Genomic DNA, 17,311 nt, shown 5'->3' on the forward strand with positions numbered 1-17,311 from the left:
TCTCTACAATGGCAGATGGATTGAGGTCTAATGCAGAGACAAAAGTTTGAAATAAAAAAAAAAGACAAAGTGATGTTCAAAAAAAGGCTGTTGGCTGATCCTGTGGAAGGTAAGCCTGCATCTCATCAACATGCACAGATGTTGCTATGGAGATTTGTGAGTATGTGTGTATGTGTTTAAGCTTACAAGTGTGAGAATGTGTCAATAGACTGAGTCTAGAAGAGAGAATAATGAGGTACTGAGTTCCATGAGGTGTAGGGGAAGACACTGGAACACATAAATGGCTGAACTGGGAATTTAGCCTACGGAAATTCCCAAATGAGCCCAGAGATGTCTTGGTTCTTTCAAATGCGTTTTGTAAAAATGCTGGAAACGTTGGGTAGGGGAAGGGAAGGAAGATGAAAAAAAAATTTTAATAGTGTGTTGTGGTTTAACGCAGCTGGCAGCTAAAACAACCGCACAGCCGTTCGCTCGCTTCCCCCCCCCCCCCCCCCCCCCCCCCCCCCCCGGTGGGATGAGGGAGAGAATTGAAAAGAAAAAAGGTAGAACTTGTGGGTTGAGATAAAGGCAGTTGAACAGGACAGAAAAGGAGGATGATGATGATGATGGTGATAATAATAATAGGACGTACAAGTGAGGCACAGCATAATTTCTCTGTGCCCAGAGCTGATGCTCAGCTAGTTCCTCAGCCGCACCGCCTCCTGGCCACCCCCTAGTTCTGTGTGGAGCGTGATGTCATATGGTATGGAATATCCCTTTGGGTAGTCTGGGTCAGCTGTTCTCGCTGCATCCCCTCTCGACTTCTTGCCCCCCGCTCCTCATTGGCAGGGCAGTGTGAGAAGCTGAAAAGTCATAGAATCATAGAATATTTAAGGTTGGAAAAGACTTCTAAGATCATCAAGTCCAACCGTCAAGCAGTCCTTGACTGTTTGGCAACAACTAAAATTTCAGTGTGTTATCAACAGTATTCTCACCCTAAATCCAAACCACAGCACTACACCCGCTGCTGGGAAGAAAATTAACTCTGTCCCAGCCAAAACTAAGACATAGTGTATTACTGCAAGGAAAATAATAGGCCTATGAGGACTCAGGTCTCTCCTGAGGAGAGGAAAAAGGATTATTTTAAAAAATATGTAGTTAAGTCATTTAGCTTAGTCTTAGGGGTTAAAAAATTAAGGTGGAATTTTTTGAAAAAAGGGAAATTTACATTTTTAATGAAGGGAAGGAAAAAGTGTTTTGGTGGCTGCTTTTGCTATTTAAAATTGTGTCTGCATAAACCCACTAAAGAGCATAGTGACTGCAAACATAACTTAGTTCATGATCAGAATCTGCAATCACCATTATTAACTCAAAATAGAATATGATTGCTAACATTAGGAATAATGCTGTCTGGGAGGAGAATCATTAGTTACCAGGTGCGGGAGGATAGAAAGAAGCAGTACTGTTTTTAAGTATAAATTGCAGAGTTTATCTTTAAATGCAAGAAGTCTTAAGATAACTAGTTTCCAAGAGACTGTAGTAAATTTTTGATGTATTTTCCATACACAATTTCTTTCAAATGTGATGGTGGCATTATCCACAGAGATGCCTTCAGAGTTCCTGATGGGAGGATCTGTCATTTATCCTGCAGGTACAGGTGCCTTGAGTCACAAAACCAGTGTTCTGCTTCACCAGGAACATTCATTGGGTCAATAGGTTGAAATTAATAATAGTAGTAATAACAACAGTAATAATAAATGCCCCCCCCCCCTTTTTTTTCCCAATTTGCTGAATCTTACTTGAGATTTTGATTTTGTACGTTACTCTCTTAAGGATTTCGAGTTTGGAACAGTGATGCTGCTTGGAGTGGATATAAAGAATGAGGCAACACACACCTAGTGGTACAAGTCACTCACTGCATATGAGTGTGACCATGCAAGAAAAGGTGTTTCACTCATTAGACCAACGCTTTGACACGTTAAGAATCTACTGGGCTTTGTAGTGATTTCACTGCCACAACCAAGTACCAGGTCATCTGTGTGTTGAAATAATTATTCAGAGTCCATGAGCTGAAACGCCAGTGTGTTTTATTGATACATGCAGTGTCGTGCAGGCAGAAGGAATACTTGGCCTGAGTTTCTCTTCCTTACACTTTTGTCAATCAGTATGTCCAGTGAAGTTAGTGATGATGCGTACCATGGCTTATGTAAGAGCCAAGCTCATTATTGACAGAATTAAGTATTCTAGGCCACTGTAGATTATTGCACTGAGCAAAAGGTCAAGATTGAGGAACTCCTTGACTCCAATCCTGGCTAATACAGACAGATTTTGTGAGCTTGTCACTACAGAGAAGTGTGCCCATCTGTAAAATGGAAATGACTGTTCTGTTTTGCAAGGGAGATGGCAGTTGGTTATGCTGTTATCAAAATAGATAGTATGTGTTATAAATAAATACGTGTTATAAATTCCACTTTTGATCTGTGTGAATAGAAGGATTAAGTTATGTGCGGTTAGAAGTCAGCCTATTACGAGATGTAGCATTAAATATGTTGGTGTTAGACCAGTTACTCAGTCTCATGAATCTCAAATGACAAAGATAAACGCACAAAAATGCAGTTCTGCCTATATACGGAGTGGAAGTTGTTTTAATACGCTGTAGAAGTTGTGTGAACTAAGGCGGTACTTATCTTTTGTAGGGTTCAGAGGAAACCAAAGGTACTACAGGTACCTTTCCAGAAGTGTTTGCTTTGCGTTTTAATGGTGTCGGCACACCAGTAAAATTGAATGCTGGGGCTGTCAATGTTAAAAATCAGTTTTATAAACAGTTGCTATGGTAATTAGCAAATACTCATAAATAATTTTAAAAGGTATCCCTTGCCACCAGGGTTTGCTGCTGCTGCACTGGAACATGTAGCATTTTTGCTGCCGAAGTTCTCAATATGCTTTCAGTCTCTTTAGTGTTCCCTGGGAGTTTATTCTGATGAGTTCAGCTTTCACAATGCTCTTGCACACTTTGGTTACCTTGTTATTGTGTCCTCCATGGGAGTTGTCTGGTACAACTAACACAGGAAAATCTCTCCCTTTTTAAGTTCACTTCATTGGAGATTTACCTTTCTAACAGTAAGTAAAATTCCTAGTTCCATACCGTGTTTGCCTGTTTGCCCAGCCTCTCTTTACGCTTAACCTTGGATATGCACAGTATTCCTGAGATAGCTCAGTGATTTAGAGTGGTACATGCTGTAACTTATGACTCTCCTTCATTCTAATGAGCACTCGAAAATATCAAAGAAATGATAATGGTGAAATTTTCACATTTCAAAGAAAGTATATTTATTATCAAACCCTCTATTCATTAGTAATGCTTCAGAACTGGATGAGAAACAGCTGTTTTTTCCTAAGGAAGGCATCTTTTCCTTGATACAGAAATCGGCTGGATGCCAGTGTAGATATGTTGCTCAAAGATTTCCCCTTTGCTATTCTTAGAGATGTTGCATTTTCTTATTTACTGTTGGACAATTCCATTTGGCTAGATTAACTGCATGTCTTTACATATAGGCAGTCACTATAACAGAGCTATCGTCTTGGTTTTGTACATACTTTTCTTGGCGTTTGTGTTTGTTGGAAACTAATCTTTGTATTCTGATGGAGATGAAACAGCAGCTCTCGTGTTTGTGCAGCCTGAAGTCCCATAACTTACTATCAACGAGCCCTTCATTTTACATAGGACAGTAGCCAAAGCACTGTACACAATCCCGAAATCTTTCAGTAAGCTACGATGTTTTTGAAGGGGGGAGTTCACCTGTGCTTAAAATCCCCAACTGGATAATTACAGGGTAGACTGGACACAAGAGCAGTGCAGTGAACTCTGTGGTGCCTTCTTGTATAGTTTTTGCCTTAGGCTAACTTATATTTGTGGCTGTAGATACTGAAATTTTATTTCCAAAATTGTCCATGCCAAAGAAGCGAGAAGAGGGCTTGGACTAGTAATAGATTGGAATGAGGGTGTGCTATTGTGGCCTTTCTGCTTTATATCCGTACGTACTATTTGACTGGGCTAAATTTAAGATGTTAGTTTCAATTAATGTTCCCTAGTGTGAGTCAGCTGGAGGGGGGATTTCTTTTTAAGTGTTTAAAAAAAAATAAAAAAAAAAATTGATTGTAAACAATGCTAATAATTTTTGTTTTTAAAAGCTTTTGTATTAAGTGTTTAATGAGAGTAGGAGGATCCTGGAAATCTACTTTTCTGCCTAATTTCATTGCTGTTGGCAATTTAGTATCACTAAAGGAAGTTCTATTGGGTGATCTCTTACGGCATCCTTCTTGCTGTGGAATGATGATGTGCGCATTTACGTGTGCATACACACATGGTTTGTGTGTGTGTATCTGTGCGTATAAATGCAGTTGCTTTATTTCGAAGGGGCTGGCTTAATCTTCTCCAGTGTTGGTTGCAGTCCTTCCTGGGGTCAGAAAATGTGACCTCACGTGCGTTGCTGTGATAGGGTAGTTTTTTCCTTTCATATGTTAAAGCGCACGAGTGGATTAATATGTTGAAAAATTCACGGCTGAATTGACTGTAGTACAGCATTTTCATCTGTGTAGCAGCTAATATTGGGTGATGACATTTTCTGTTCAGTGTAACTTTTGAAGTACGGATTGGACTTGTGAGCGCGGTGCTGGCTGGCCAGTTGTGCCTTTGGCAGCTGCCGGTGCTCTGGTCATCTGCATCCTCCAGCGTTCCCCCAGCCCCTTCAGCTGGCTGTGGAGTCACAGTACAAAAGGCTCTACTTCTTGTTGCAAGTCTACTCCGTTAGAGGTAAACCTCTTCATAACTGCGAACACCCTCCCCACAGGGATTGTTGGGGTTTCTTATCATGTTAATTTGCTTCTTTTTATATCTCTCCTGTTGTCTCAGCCAGGCTTGTCGGTTGTTTTTGCACCACTGTTCTTTAAACACTACATTTTGGAAACATTTGTATTTACAAGCCCAATGCAGCACTGTTGTCTTAACGGTTTGACTGACCCTAATTGCTGTGACACATGTAACTAATGATGTTTTGTACTTTCAAGGAGTGCACTAAAAAGGTGATGACATATGAGTTACTGAATACGGTACTGTGCAACTTGTGCAGTAGAGTTTGTGCAGACCTTATGTAGCATAATAAGCAGTTTTCCTGTGCTCATATTTGTTTCCCGTCGGACCGGGCTGTCTCCAGCGCTGAGGCTGCACCACACACTGGAGATTCAGGGGGAGAGAGAAGCAGCGTGCTAAACCGATCTCTTGGCTTGAAGAAGCCTAATTTGATTAGGCTTTGATTTGATTCTCATGATTTCTGGCAACTATTCCACTATATATGTGTGTGTATATATGTGTGAGGAAACTGAAAATGGGTGTAAAATTTAAAAAAAAAAAATCAGATTGCCCTTTTATTTTTGTTTACTCTTCAACCACAATCTGATTTATGCTTATTGGAGTCTTTGAACTTCAACTCCCTTGAAGAATCTCTGGTCTGTCGCTTTTTTGATGTTGCTGGAAGGGGGATGTGTGCGCGTGTGCACGCGCTCGCATGCTGCGGTGCTCTGGGCAATTTCACTGCAGAGCGCTTCCCTTCCTTTGCTTAACCTATGACCTGCGCAAACAAGAGTTAATCAAAAGTTCTAAGGTAGCTAAGAGGAAGGGGAAGTGTTTGGTTACAAATTAAATATGAGCAAGTCATAAGCCATAAATCTTCAGTAGTGCTACCAGTTGTGCTACTTAAGTTGCATGTGGTACAGAAAGTTTTTGGTTATAAATTCAACCTCCGTTACTTTGGAGAGGGTGTTTAAAGGCTGCCTCGAGGATTTGCTTTTTGTAAAAAAAAAAAAAAAATCCACACCTTAGCTTTTTTCCTTTTGGCAGAGATCTAGAAACAAATTCAGATAACTATATTTCTTGATTTTTTTTTTTTTCAACTGTAGCTGGTCACAATTTGGTCTTAGAAAAGCAGAACTGTTTCACTCTTGAGTAGTAAACACATGGAATATGATGAAGTAAAAGTATTGAAGATGGCAGGATAAATCAGTTTTCTAATGTACCCAGAGCTTTCAGGATGAGAGAGATCCTGAATTCTGCAATGACAAAGGAGGGAGGTGAAAATTAAAGTGAGATTGTCTACATAATTCACGCAGTTTTGTGTTGAGTTGATTTGTTTTATCTTGTCTTACACCTCTATTGAGCAAGAGCTGCACAGATTCCCGTGTATTGTGTTGAGGTCTGCTTCAAATACCAGCTAATTTCCTCTATTTCAAAACTATGAAGCTTCTCCTCAAAATGGAAAGTTATTCTTAAAATAAGAAAAAGAAGCAGTTATGTAGAGATGCTAAACCATTATTTGGAAAACATGGATGAAATAAAATTTAAAAAAAATGGATAAAAATAAGGAAGAGTTAGTGTTAAGCAAAGGACAATAATGAAGTTCATTATAAGATAATAGTAAAGAGAAAAGGGAAAGCCAACAAGGAGTGAGCAAGTATGACAGAAATAGGGTGATACCGTCCCTTTTGTTGTACGGAGGGTTTGCTGAAGTTTTGACATTGTGTGAATATGAGACTTTATGTGGGTTATTTTTACTAGATCACAGAAGCTATTTTCTAGCTTCTGAGTGAAAGAATTAAAATTGGATTTGGATGGAGTATTCTCATGGGTAGAACCTACAGATTTGTCCTGTTGGGTGTATTGCAGTACTAAGGAAAACTCCCTTGAATCTGTAGCATGGTAAGGTTTAGCTGAGAACAAACTGGCCCCTGACAGGACTGATAAGTAAATCTTTGAAGAAGGAACACAACCTGACTTGGTTTCAGAGCTCTGTGTTGTCCCTGGGGGTACAGGCACCCCTTGTTGCAAACGGTGCTGGGACCTGGGCTGTCCTCAGCCCCAGGCGGTGGGGCTCGACATGAAGCGCAACTTGGCAAAGCTGAGGTAACTTGCTTTTGTTTATTGCTTTTATACTGATACATATATTATAAACACAATAATATTTTAAAAGATTCTCGCTGTAATTCTCTAAATGCAGTTTTCCAGCAAGGTCCCTGAGGAATTAAGTAGGACTTTAAGTATGCCTTCCTGAAATAAGTTTGGGTTTCCTACTGTCAGGGGCTTTCTGCCGCCTTGGTTTGCTGTCTTTTCAGACTCTTTTGATAGATGCCTTGCAAGGATTTGTTTACCAGGTTCTTAATCTCTACTTAGCAGATATGTTTTGAGAGGATTTCTTGTTACTCTTGTAATGGCTTTTAACTCTGCTGAAGTTTATTTAACTAAACAGAAAGAAAGAATCTTCTAACTAATCCTTCTTGATTGTTTACAATATAATGCCAAACTTAAATGCTGCTTAAAGTGGTAATTGTCTGTCTTTCTGCTCTATTCTAATACAAAGTTTGTAAAGATGCTTAGAGCATATTAATTTAAATGATAATACTGTCATATAACATGAAAAGTTAAGTTGCTTATCAGTATATTTTGATAAGCTACTTACATTTTACAGTAGCATTTGCAGGCTTCAAACAAATGTTAATGATGGAGTGCCATTCACTTTATCTGTCTCATATATAGCTTCTCACTTCATTTATTACTAAAAGCTGTACAGTTAGGAACCGTGGGGCACTCAATTTTTTTTTAGCTGTCAGGATGTAGTCATATTTTATAAAAACTTTAAATGCTGTCTAGCTATATCAGAATGGAATCCATTTGCTTCAGAAAGCATCTGTGATTAAAAGGAGAATCGGTTTGTGCGTCACGCAAACTGGCTTCCCTATTTGCTGCAGCTGAGGGGAAATTCCTTGCTGGTATTTAAAAAAGAATTGAAATAAAGAACTATGTCATGAAAATAGGGTACCAAATCATACCACAGCATACTGTAGTGAGAAGTAACATCTTAGCTGTCTGTCTTATTTTATGGAATGGAAATGTAATGTAAGTGAAAAAGATGTGATTTTTCTGCATGTTTGTCTTTTGTTTCTTTATTACTTCTGTAAGTTGAGTGCAAATTTGCTTAAGATAAAGTTTCTATTTGACCTGAGGGCTGGGCTAAATATGCTGATATAGGATGTGGAATAAGATTTGACAACAGTTAAAAACCGCAATACTGGTTATGCAATTTAAAAAATCCAGTTGTATTAGGATTCCAGAACAAAACGACTGTCTATCTGCAGTTTAATAGAACCCTCAGCAGCCGTACAAAAGACTAGTTATTCAGCGTATACTTTGGGAAATAATTACAATGAAAAATGATCCACCATACATGGATGCAGAGACGTTAGCGTACATTTACCTTCCAGGTTAAAACCTTCCATCGGATGGTATGCTTGTTACGTGCAGGGTGAGAAGGAAGGTGACCGCGGTTGGTGTTTAGTGCCCACAGGTGGCTGGAAGCGCTGGGGAAGAGCAAATGCTGCAGCTCAGTTCTCAAAGGAAAGGGCTGTTCAGCCTTCCGGCGGCGTTCTCCTTCAACGGGAAGGTCTGATGTGGCTTTCCTAACAGATATTTATAAAGTGTCGTGTCCGGCGGAGGCTGTTGTTAGGATGCATCTATATGGTAAAGGCCAGCAATCTTGGATTTATTAACTGAGATTTAGTAAGTTAAATGTATGCTTTTTCCTTCTTTTTTTTTTTTTTTAGTTACCTCCCATGGTTTGAAGTCTTTTATAAGCTGCTCAATGTCTTGGCAGATTATTCAGCAAAAGGACAGGTATTATTCTAAAGTACTAACCCTTCTTTTCCCTGCCCCAAAATCAAATGAGGGAGAGCGGATGAAAACAAGCTGTTTTAAGAAGTGCTTATATCAGAGATGACCATGTGAATTATTAATCTGTATGATGCAGTAATATAGAAGATCATATTCAACCAAGCTGAAAGCTTGGCAAGTGCCTTTGAAAAATAAATAATGCTTTTAAATTATTTTTGGGAAAAGATGAAGTCCAAGAACGTGACTGTGGATCCAACACAAGTTAGTGGTTTCCCTGCAGTCACCACACTGTGCAGACTTTCCAGTTACCTGAACTGTGTGCAGCACATCCATGCGATTCTCGTATTGAGGGTTTTATCCACGTAAAGTAAGTGTAGAATTAAGCTTACTGATGCAAAATGCTTACCCATGTCATGTCATCTAACCGAAGGCCTTCAGATGCTGTTTTGCTTTTAAAGCAAAACAAAGTAAAATTCAGTCTTGAGGCAGCGAAAAAATGTGAACTAAGCCGTTAAAATTTGCTTCCAGGTTTATAAATGATAATTCATGATACAGAGAAATCACATATATGATTGCAACACCTAGCCTAGTTTTATGTATTTAAAATACTACAAGTATAATCTTCCCAGTTAGGTTTCTGCTTTGATTTATTACCACAAAATGGTAATAATTGTATTTTGCATTTGTCAGTCATTCACACTTGAGGTAGAAGCACTTAAGATCACATCTTCATCTAGATGAGTTAAATACACGTGGCTTTACCCTAAGCTAGTGAGTTGTTATAAAGAACTTGCAGCGAAAACTGGCTTGCTCTGAGCTGGAGTAACTATGTAGCACATAGGTTGGTGACTCAGTAGATTGCAGAAATATGTAGAAATACATATTAAAAAAAAAAGTATTCTAAACAAATCATGTTATAAAACCCAGCTGTCAGAGGAAACTACATTTGTTTCTGTTCAGTCTAATATATAAATCTATTTTCACATTTTTCTTTACACTTGCAAGTTCTCTAAGCCCCCAATTCCACAAACATTGCCCTTCCATCTTGGAGTTTAGCTTTTTATAGCAATGCCTACTTAGTATTCTTTTTTTCTTTTTTTTTTTCCCTCCTTATTTCAGGATAGTCAAAGGAGTGAGCTCCTAGAAACATTTCATAAACTTACCATCCCTGAGCCAGGAACCTCTGTTCATCTTGGAGTGGTAAGTGAAGTGGGAGAGATATAAACTAAGGTGTTTAATTTTCATTACATGTCATAATAGAGGAATGTCAAAAGGAATTCTCCTGTTTGGAACTCGGTACGCAAATGTTGTTTTCCTGTGAGAACACAGACCTGTGAAATTCCCCTTTTCACATTTGGGGCCCTCTGTTTCCCCTTCCTTAACCTCAGATGTCTTTGAGATGCTGTTCTTTAATTGGCGGAAGATTGTGTATATTCCCCATGGAAGTTTCTCACCATATCATCTGTGACCTGCGAGAGGTCACACAGCAGCAACATGACATTTATTGTCCACGCTTCTGCAGAATTCCTAGATCTTGCAAGTATGCAAGGGGGACAAGACTGGAAAGCAAACAGTCACCTACCTGTCAGAGCAGTGTTTTGAGCATTAACTGTTTATCCCATTTTCTGATTCCTCTCCTCTTTCTCCCCCCCAAGACAAAGATGCACAAAAAAGGATTTATTTCACCATTTTTCATCTTGTGAGAAAATTAATCAAAGAACACTGAAAGAATAGATGTGGGATTTCATTGATGGGATTGTATTTTGAATTTAGTCTTTTGGGGTTTTTCTCTTCAAATTAATTTTTGCAGACCGACCTTGTGTTCCAGTCTGTAGTGAAAAAAAATACTTAAGATGCACATTGCTGCAGTTGCCAATTAGTCATTTAGAGTTCACATGGAAACTAGTGGTGTGTGCAGTCACAGTTCTCTTCTGCCTCTCATTTCCTTTCCTCCTCCTCCTAAAGTACTTTTTGGCAACAAGCAGCTTACTCTCATCACTTCACCCTGTAATGTCAGTCGACAGGTAACAGTTGTTTGGCCTTGCTAGGTCACCAGCTGGCAGCAGCAGTGTCCCAGGCCTCTTGAGGCCGGCTCTTTATGAACAGCGTTTCTGTTTAAGGGGACGAGCTGTCTCGAAAGGCAGCGATCAGTTGGGATATTTTGGTTTTTTCATACCAGTGGTTTCGAGGAATGCTGCCAGTCTCCCCTTGTCTCAGACATTTCATGGGCGATGAAGCAAGAAAGGATATAAAAAAGCAGCCAAGGGACTGTTAGCTGTGGTGTCTTAACACATTTTATTTTGGCTGTTTACAAGCGTATTTTGGGGTTGGGGTGATACAGCTGCGTATACTATTCCTGTGTCTTTGCATTGCATCTTTTCAACCAAACTGAAACAGTGATATATCAAAAAGCAAAAAATTTGTGTTTATACATTTAGTGTCTATATTCCGTGTAGCTGTTAAACCCGCTTGCTATTTCGGGTTATAGACTGTTCACGAAGCACTGAAATGTCTGAGATATGTATACAAGAAAATTGTGCCAATTGTGGGACTATGCCAAGAATATAACAGCCTTTAAAGCTTCAGCAAGTAATTAATAAGTAGCCCTAAGACAAATTGTTAACATGTTAAAAATAATATAAATTGCATACAACATTGATTTACAAAAGCAGTTTGGTCGTGTTCTCTCCTTTCCTTTCCCAAAGCCTTAACCAGAATCAGGCAAGTCATGCGTGCTGAGATTGGGAACTAGAGTGAACCTGGTCTCTTGGAATGCGGACAATTAAAAATGTAACAATATAATGGATTAGTCTTTCAAAATGTGTTTTTTAAGGCATATAAAAGTGACCTAGGACTTTAGTAATGTTTTTCAGGTAAGTAGGCATAAAACTTTAGGAAGCATTTCTCAGTAAATTTCCGTAACTTCACCATTGTCTTGAGTGAAACTTAATGCTGCTCTAAGTCAAAGGACCTGCTTGCTGTTGTTTCCTATAGTCCATCACGCAACCTGCAGTGGGCTGTGGAACTGCCTCAGAGTTTCCTTGGTATAGGTCATACACTGGGTGAGTCTGTATCAGCGTCTCTGAAGAACAAAAATATGTAATAAAACTTTTAAGGAGCATTTGATACTTTCTATGTTAATGCATTTCATATTGCACGTGTGATCCGAGAACCCAGCTTTAAAAATCCATGACAAAGAAGTCACACTGGTAGTTGGTAACAAATGTTCTGTCATTTTTACTTAGCTGAGCAACTGCTATTACTGCTGTTACTAATACCAAGCAATACATTTAGATTGCTTTTGACAATATTGCAATAATCAATGTTTGCTCTTTTTTTAGCACTCTTACTTTACTGTGCCTGACGTCAGAGAGCTTCCTAGTATACCTGAAAATGTGAGTACTCTAGAGGACAGTGCACTTTACAATTTCTGTTTAATGTCAACAGCAAAATAGATAACAATTGTTACTTCTGTTTGGCCTAGTAATAGATTGTATTCTGTAAAATATTGCTAGATGTTGGAGTAAACTTTAGGTGGTTAATTTATAGTAAATATTGCATGGGAAACATTGTGTTGCTAACTGCAAAAGTACATGAGTAACAGGCATTTTGAAGTACAAAGTGAAATTAGAATTTAATGTTTGCCATTTTAATTAAGAAAAGATACCAAATGAACAGGACATTGACAGCATAATTATCTTAAGCTGTAAGTCAAGATATTTATTTAAAAAATGTAAAGCTTTTATTATTATCACCACTCTATTATTACTTACTGTTAACATTCCATGATTTATTGGTTCTAATAAGTGAGGAAATTTAAAACACACATCTATAGTTTTAGCTTACTCAAAATTGGGAAAGAACAGTGATTTGGTAACTGTATGTAGCAGGATGGTGACATTTCGGAGAACCATTTGTGTGAAATCCGTTCACCTCAATAAGCCTATGAAAAATTCTTGAAAGTCATCTCAAAGCAGTTTTGTGATTGCCATTTGAGTGAGTACTGCAGGAATCATCCTTCACATAAAAAATGCAGGATTACGATAGAAAGGAATTTAATCCACTTTACCAAGACTTTAATTTATATCAAAAAGAAGAGGGGAATTTGAGGTATTTCATCTTTATAGCTAACTTGAATCAGGGTCTGTGTTCTTCTCCTAAGTTCCAAAGAACTGCTGTTTTAAAAAAAAAAAACTTAATTTCACAGCTAAAGCTGCATCCAGATCAACGTTTCGTTGCTGTCCTCACACTGTTTAAATAGTTTTCTTGGTTTTCTTGAGGTATGAGACTTTGACTACAACATGAAACTTAAATTTTTAGTTTTAGTAAACTTGGGAAGTAATTACTGGGACCTGCTGGAGAGATAACATACTGGTTTGAAATTAATTTTATTTGAAAAAATATTTCAATATAATACAATTTCAATATAATATGTTAGTTTTATTTATTAAAGTGTTATGGCTACTTATTGGTCAAGCCAAGGATATAATCTTGATATTCAGTATTTTCAGTGGAAGAGTTCAATGTTTGAAACATCCATATTGCTAGTATTTAAGAAAGATCAAGTACCACTTTGGTATTAACTTGCCTTGTTCTTTACAGGCATCAGATATTATATGTCCTTACTTAAAACATTTTGTATTGATTCAAATGAACACCTTGGCTCTTTGCTTTCAAGGTATATTATTAGCTGTAGTTGCTCAGGCGATCATTCTTTTCTTTGTGGTAGCATCTTCCTTCTGTATCATATTTCCACAATAGCATTCAAGAGTTGATAATCTGCATTTGTGATTAAAAGCTGAAATGTATTAAGGATAAAGTACTAATGGATGGATTGATACGGGTAGAAAAAAGCAGATCTGGTAATCGTACAGTGAGACCCTCCTGAAAGAATGACGTAAGATACCAGTAAAAATGACGGCTTTCTGAAAACGTCAAGCGTATCTGGTTTCTCTAGGGCCACTTTTTCGGAGACTTTTTAAACCTCACAAAGTTGTCTTGTGTGTGTTTCAGCATGCCTCGGATTTCTAGCCGGTTGATAGGTCTGTGGGAAGACAATGCTGGCAATTGCTTCTCTTAAACACTCTTTTAAGATGCTCCTGCTACGCCTCTTACCCAAATTTCTATGCCTGACATCTCAGTTTTCTTTCTTGAACGTTTTGCGGTCTGCCTTAGCGCCATATACCTCAATTTATGGCATGAAAGAAAGAAAGAAAAGGGAATCATCGAGACATTTAATCTCGTTTGTGGATGAGTTGTGTACTAGATAACATTTGGGGGGTTCGTTTCTGTTGTTTTAAAACCTTGTTGCTAGCTTTTCTGTGTTGTAGACTTTTCATACTGACATGTATCCTGTCAGTAAATTTAATAGATGTGCTTTTTCCTCTAAAGAGCTTTATTTTTGTAGAAATATGATACATTAGGAGTCATTCAAGAGTCAGTGCCTGAATCTAAAGTAGCTATCAGTCTGCAATGTGTTCTGTCCTAATCCAGACGTGAAGTTACTTGTTTATAGTGGTTACATTTTATGTTAATCTCTTTTATGCTAATCATCTCAAACGTTAACAATTTTTGTTTGATAAGCCTCAAATCACCTGGAGAGCAAGGAAGGAAGTTTATTTCCATTTTACAGCTGGCAAATTGGAGGGCAGAGAGAAATGAGCTAGTAATGGTAAGAAGCCAGTGGCAGGGATTAAAAGTAGATCATTTGCCTTGGGCCTGCTTTAACCGATATGGAACAGTGTAGTAAAACACACTACAGAGTAAAGGCTTCAGGAAGTATAGCTGTGTTTATGCTCTGTTGGGTATGTCTGCTGGTGATGTTCGCTTTATATTCAAAGGTATGAGTCAGCTTCCCAAAACATTTGAGCAGGAGACATGATGAATGCTCGTGTATCAAAGGCTGTTATAAAAGCAGAGGCCTTGGGCCAGAAGGAGCTGGAAACCCTTTGAAAGCTGAACGCTCAGCCTTCATGGGAGGGAGTGCCATGTGATGCTAAAAAGCATCCTCTTTGAATCATTGAGTGGTGCTGATGTGCCTCAGAGGGAATGTGACTGTTGCGATGTAGGTATCCTGTGCAGTGATGTCACCGTGAAGGATGGACTCTCGGCAGTGTCCGGGGTGAACCAGGCACCTCTGGGAATAGACGTGGAAGAACATTTCATTCACTTAACAAATATCTGTGCCCATATATATACACACACATATATATACACCCAAATTTAAAAGACTAGGGCTCATTGTAAGAAAAAAAAACATTAAGAATCAAATCCATCGGTCTAACTGTTGTTGCAGTTGACTGTCTTCTATTTCTCAGGCATTTTGTTTGGTAACTTTTCTCTAATGAGTATTGTGTAATTTCTTATGAGGATTTTATCTGTCTGTCAATGCAACGTTCATGTAGAATTGTAGCATATTAAGGAATAATACAAGGACATTAAATGAGCATAAATCGTAATGGATTTTAATCAATTGACCTAATTTATTGAAAATTTTACATTTCGTATCAGTAACCACGTTTTAAAACCCATATTAGCAAAAGTTTTAGTAGTGCCAGACTTTGAAGTCGTATGTAATGATTGATGGAGAGCTGCATAGAACTCTATTTGGAATGTTAACAAACTTCTTGGAATTATCTGACTTTGTGTCAGATCAATATGTTTAATGAGTCACAGAAACATTTAGCATGGACCCTTTTATCTAACAGCTAAGCATTCACTTTTAAAAAAGATTTAAGTTATACGAAAGATTTGTAAATGCATTGTGAAATAAATGGGGTTCATTGCAAGAAATACAGAGCAAGACTGTAGATTTCCTAGTACAATCTGTTGTGTTTCAGAAATACCAGGTAAGTTAGCAGGCTGAAATGGTGACATTTTCTTGGTGATGATGTTCTGGTGTATTTTTGTATCACTGAGTCCTATATTTCAAAATACCTATTCCCATATTTTATTTTGAAAATCCCACTTTTTACTCTCTCTCTCTCGGTTTAAATCCTAGGAAACAAAATACACAACAATTATACTGCAAATTGGAACGCTTTCATTTGTATTTATTTAACTCATTCATGGTTTTGTCACTTACGAGACATGTCTTTCAAAATACATGTGTAAGTCCCAATTTCATCTTCAAAGATGACAGCTTTCTTATAAATAAAACTTAGAGCTAACACGTGAATTTCCTTAGTATCAATACATTTCCATACAGCCCACATGCTTCGCAGGTGTCACTGGCAAATTTCTGAGAGCAGAGAAGACTGAAACCTTATAAACCTTTCCATCCATTGGAAGGTACATTTGTGTGTCAAAGCCAGTATTTTGCTACAATAAACTTGAAAGAATAATTGCAAATCAAATCCCTGTGTCTATTTTCCTCTCACTAGTGGGTACTGCTGCCCTATAAGCACATCTGTGCAGATGCATATCTACATCTTCGGGCAGAATGCAGGGCTTACCTGCTCCTTTTGCCGTGCCCCTAATCTGAGTGGCATCAGAGGGAGTTCAGCGCCACTTAAAAATTCTTCTAATTTCACACTATTTGCATTAATTGTGTCGTCATGCACCGTGTTTTGGCGTCGTGGAAAGATGGGTGAGAGGGGGAAGAAGAGCTGTAGAGAAGACAGCTTATGTTTAGACAAAAATATCATGCTAATCAGCACAGATGGGATGAGAAATACAGAAAAAGTACATGATAGTTTAATAGGTTTTTGGCAAAATGTGTTGGCTTTTTTTTTCTTCTTCTTATATACCTGTCTGTGGCTATAGCTTTTCTGAAACAAAGACCTGAATGATTGTTTTAGATTAACATGTTTGAAGCTAACCATAATGAGCTTAGTTTTTATCTATCTAGATACTGGTACAAAAGTCTTCCAAATACAAGGCTTAATTTTTCTTTAGTTCTTTGTGTTTGGATGGCAAGCTGTGGAACATATTTTTGCACAGTATGAAGCATCTTGGCAGACTTCTCAGGCCAAGTATTGGTGGTTTTAGAGTTATCTTTGGATCTGTCAAAAGTGCTAATAGGCTTTGTTGAGCTTCTTTAAGTTTCTAAATCATATTTGCTTTTTGCTTTTCTGCACTTTTTTATTTAACGATGATTAAGATTGCACTTGAATTCATGACTAATCTAATTTTGCTCTCACATGTGCTTTTTGTATAAGACTGTCTTTATCATATAGCAACCCTTTCATATCTGTAAGAAGCTATTTGGAAACAAATTCCCAGTTCAGCATTTTTGGTTGTATTACCTTTTCCTCCACCACCCCCTTTTTTTAAAAAAAAAAAAAAAAAAAAATCTGTGTTTTAAGAAGTGAGAATATCCTCAGCAAACAAAAATCCTTCTTTGTTTGCCTCGCACTGTGAAAGCCCCTCATAGCATAATACATTTTGATCAAATTACCTACATGGTGGCTTTCTAGTTTTGATAGTAAAGATCTTAGGATGACATTCTGCTGTTTATTAGAAGACATCTTAATTATTTAGTAAATGATGCATGATTCATGCCACTACAGCATGTGCAGAGGGCAATTCCATTGGTAATGATGAATGGATAATGTTGCTGGATGATGTGGGGGATGAAGTAGCCATAGCCTCCTGTGCAGCTTGCTCTGTTTTCTT

At 38.0% G+C, this 17,311-nt stretch overlaps 1 protein-coding gene across 14 annotated transcripts in view; it reads left to right on the forward strand.

Annotated features, from left to right (window-relative positions):
- Window positions 1-17,311, forward strand: part of DENND1A (DENN domain containing 1A) — a 213,603-nt gene that overhangs the window by 79,765 nt on the left and 116,527 nt on the right. For 13 of the 14 annotated variants that reach the window (XM_054848877.1, XM_054848881.1, XM_054848878.1 and 10 more), the window contains exons 6-8: window positions 8,629-8,698; window positions 9,815-9,895; window positions 12,037-12,090. In XM_054848877.1, coding sequence (XP_054704852.1) covers window positions 8,629-8,698; window positions 9,815-9,895; window positions 12,037-12,090 — 205 coding nt within the window. The remainder of the gene's footprint in view (window positions 1-8,628; window positions 8,699-9,814; window positions 9,896-12,036; window positions 12,091-17,311) is intronic. The other variant, XM_054848884.1, reaches the window with a different exon arrangement.

This window comes from Grus americana, chromosome 20 (assembly GCF_028858705.1).
Source record: "Grus americana isolate bGruAme1 chromosome 20, bGruAme1.mat, whole genome shotgun sequence".
Taxonomy (NCBI): Eukaryota; Metazoa; Chordata; class Aves; order Gruiformes; family Gruidae; genus Grus; species Grus americana.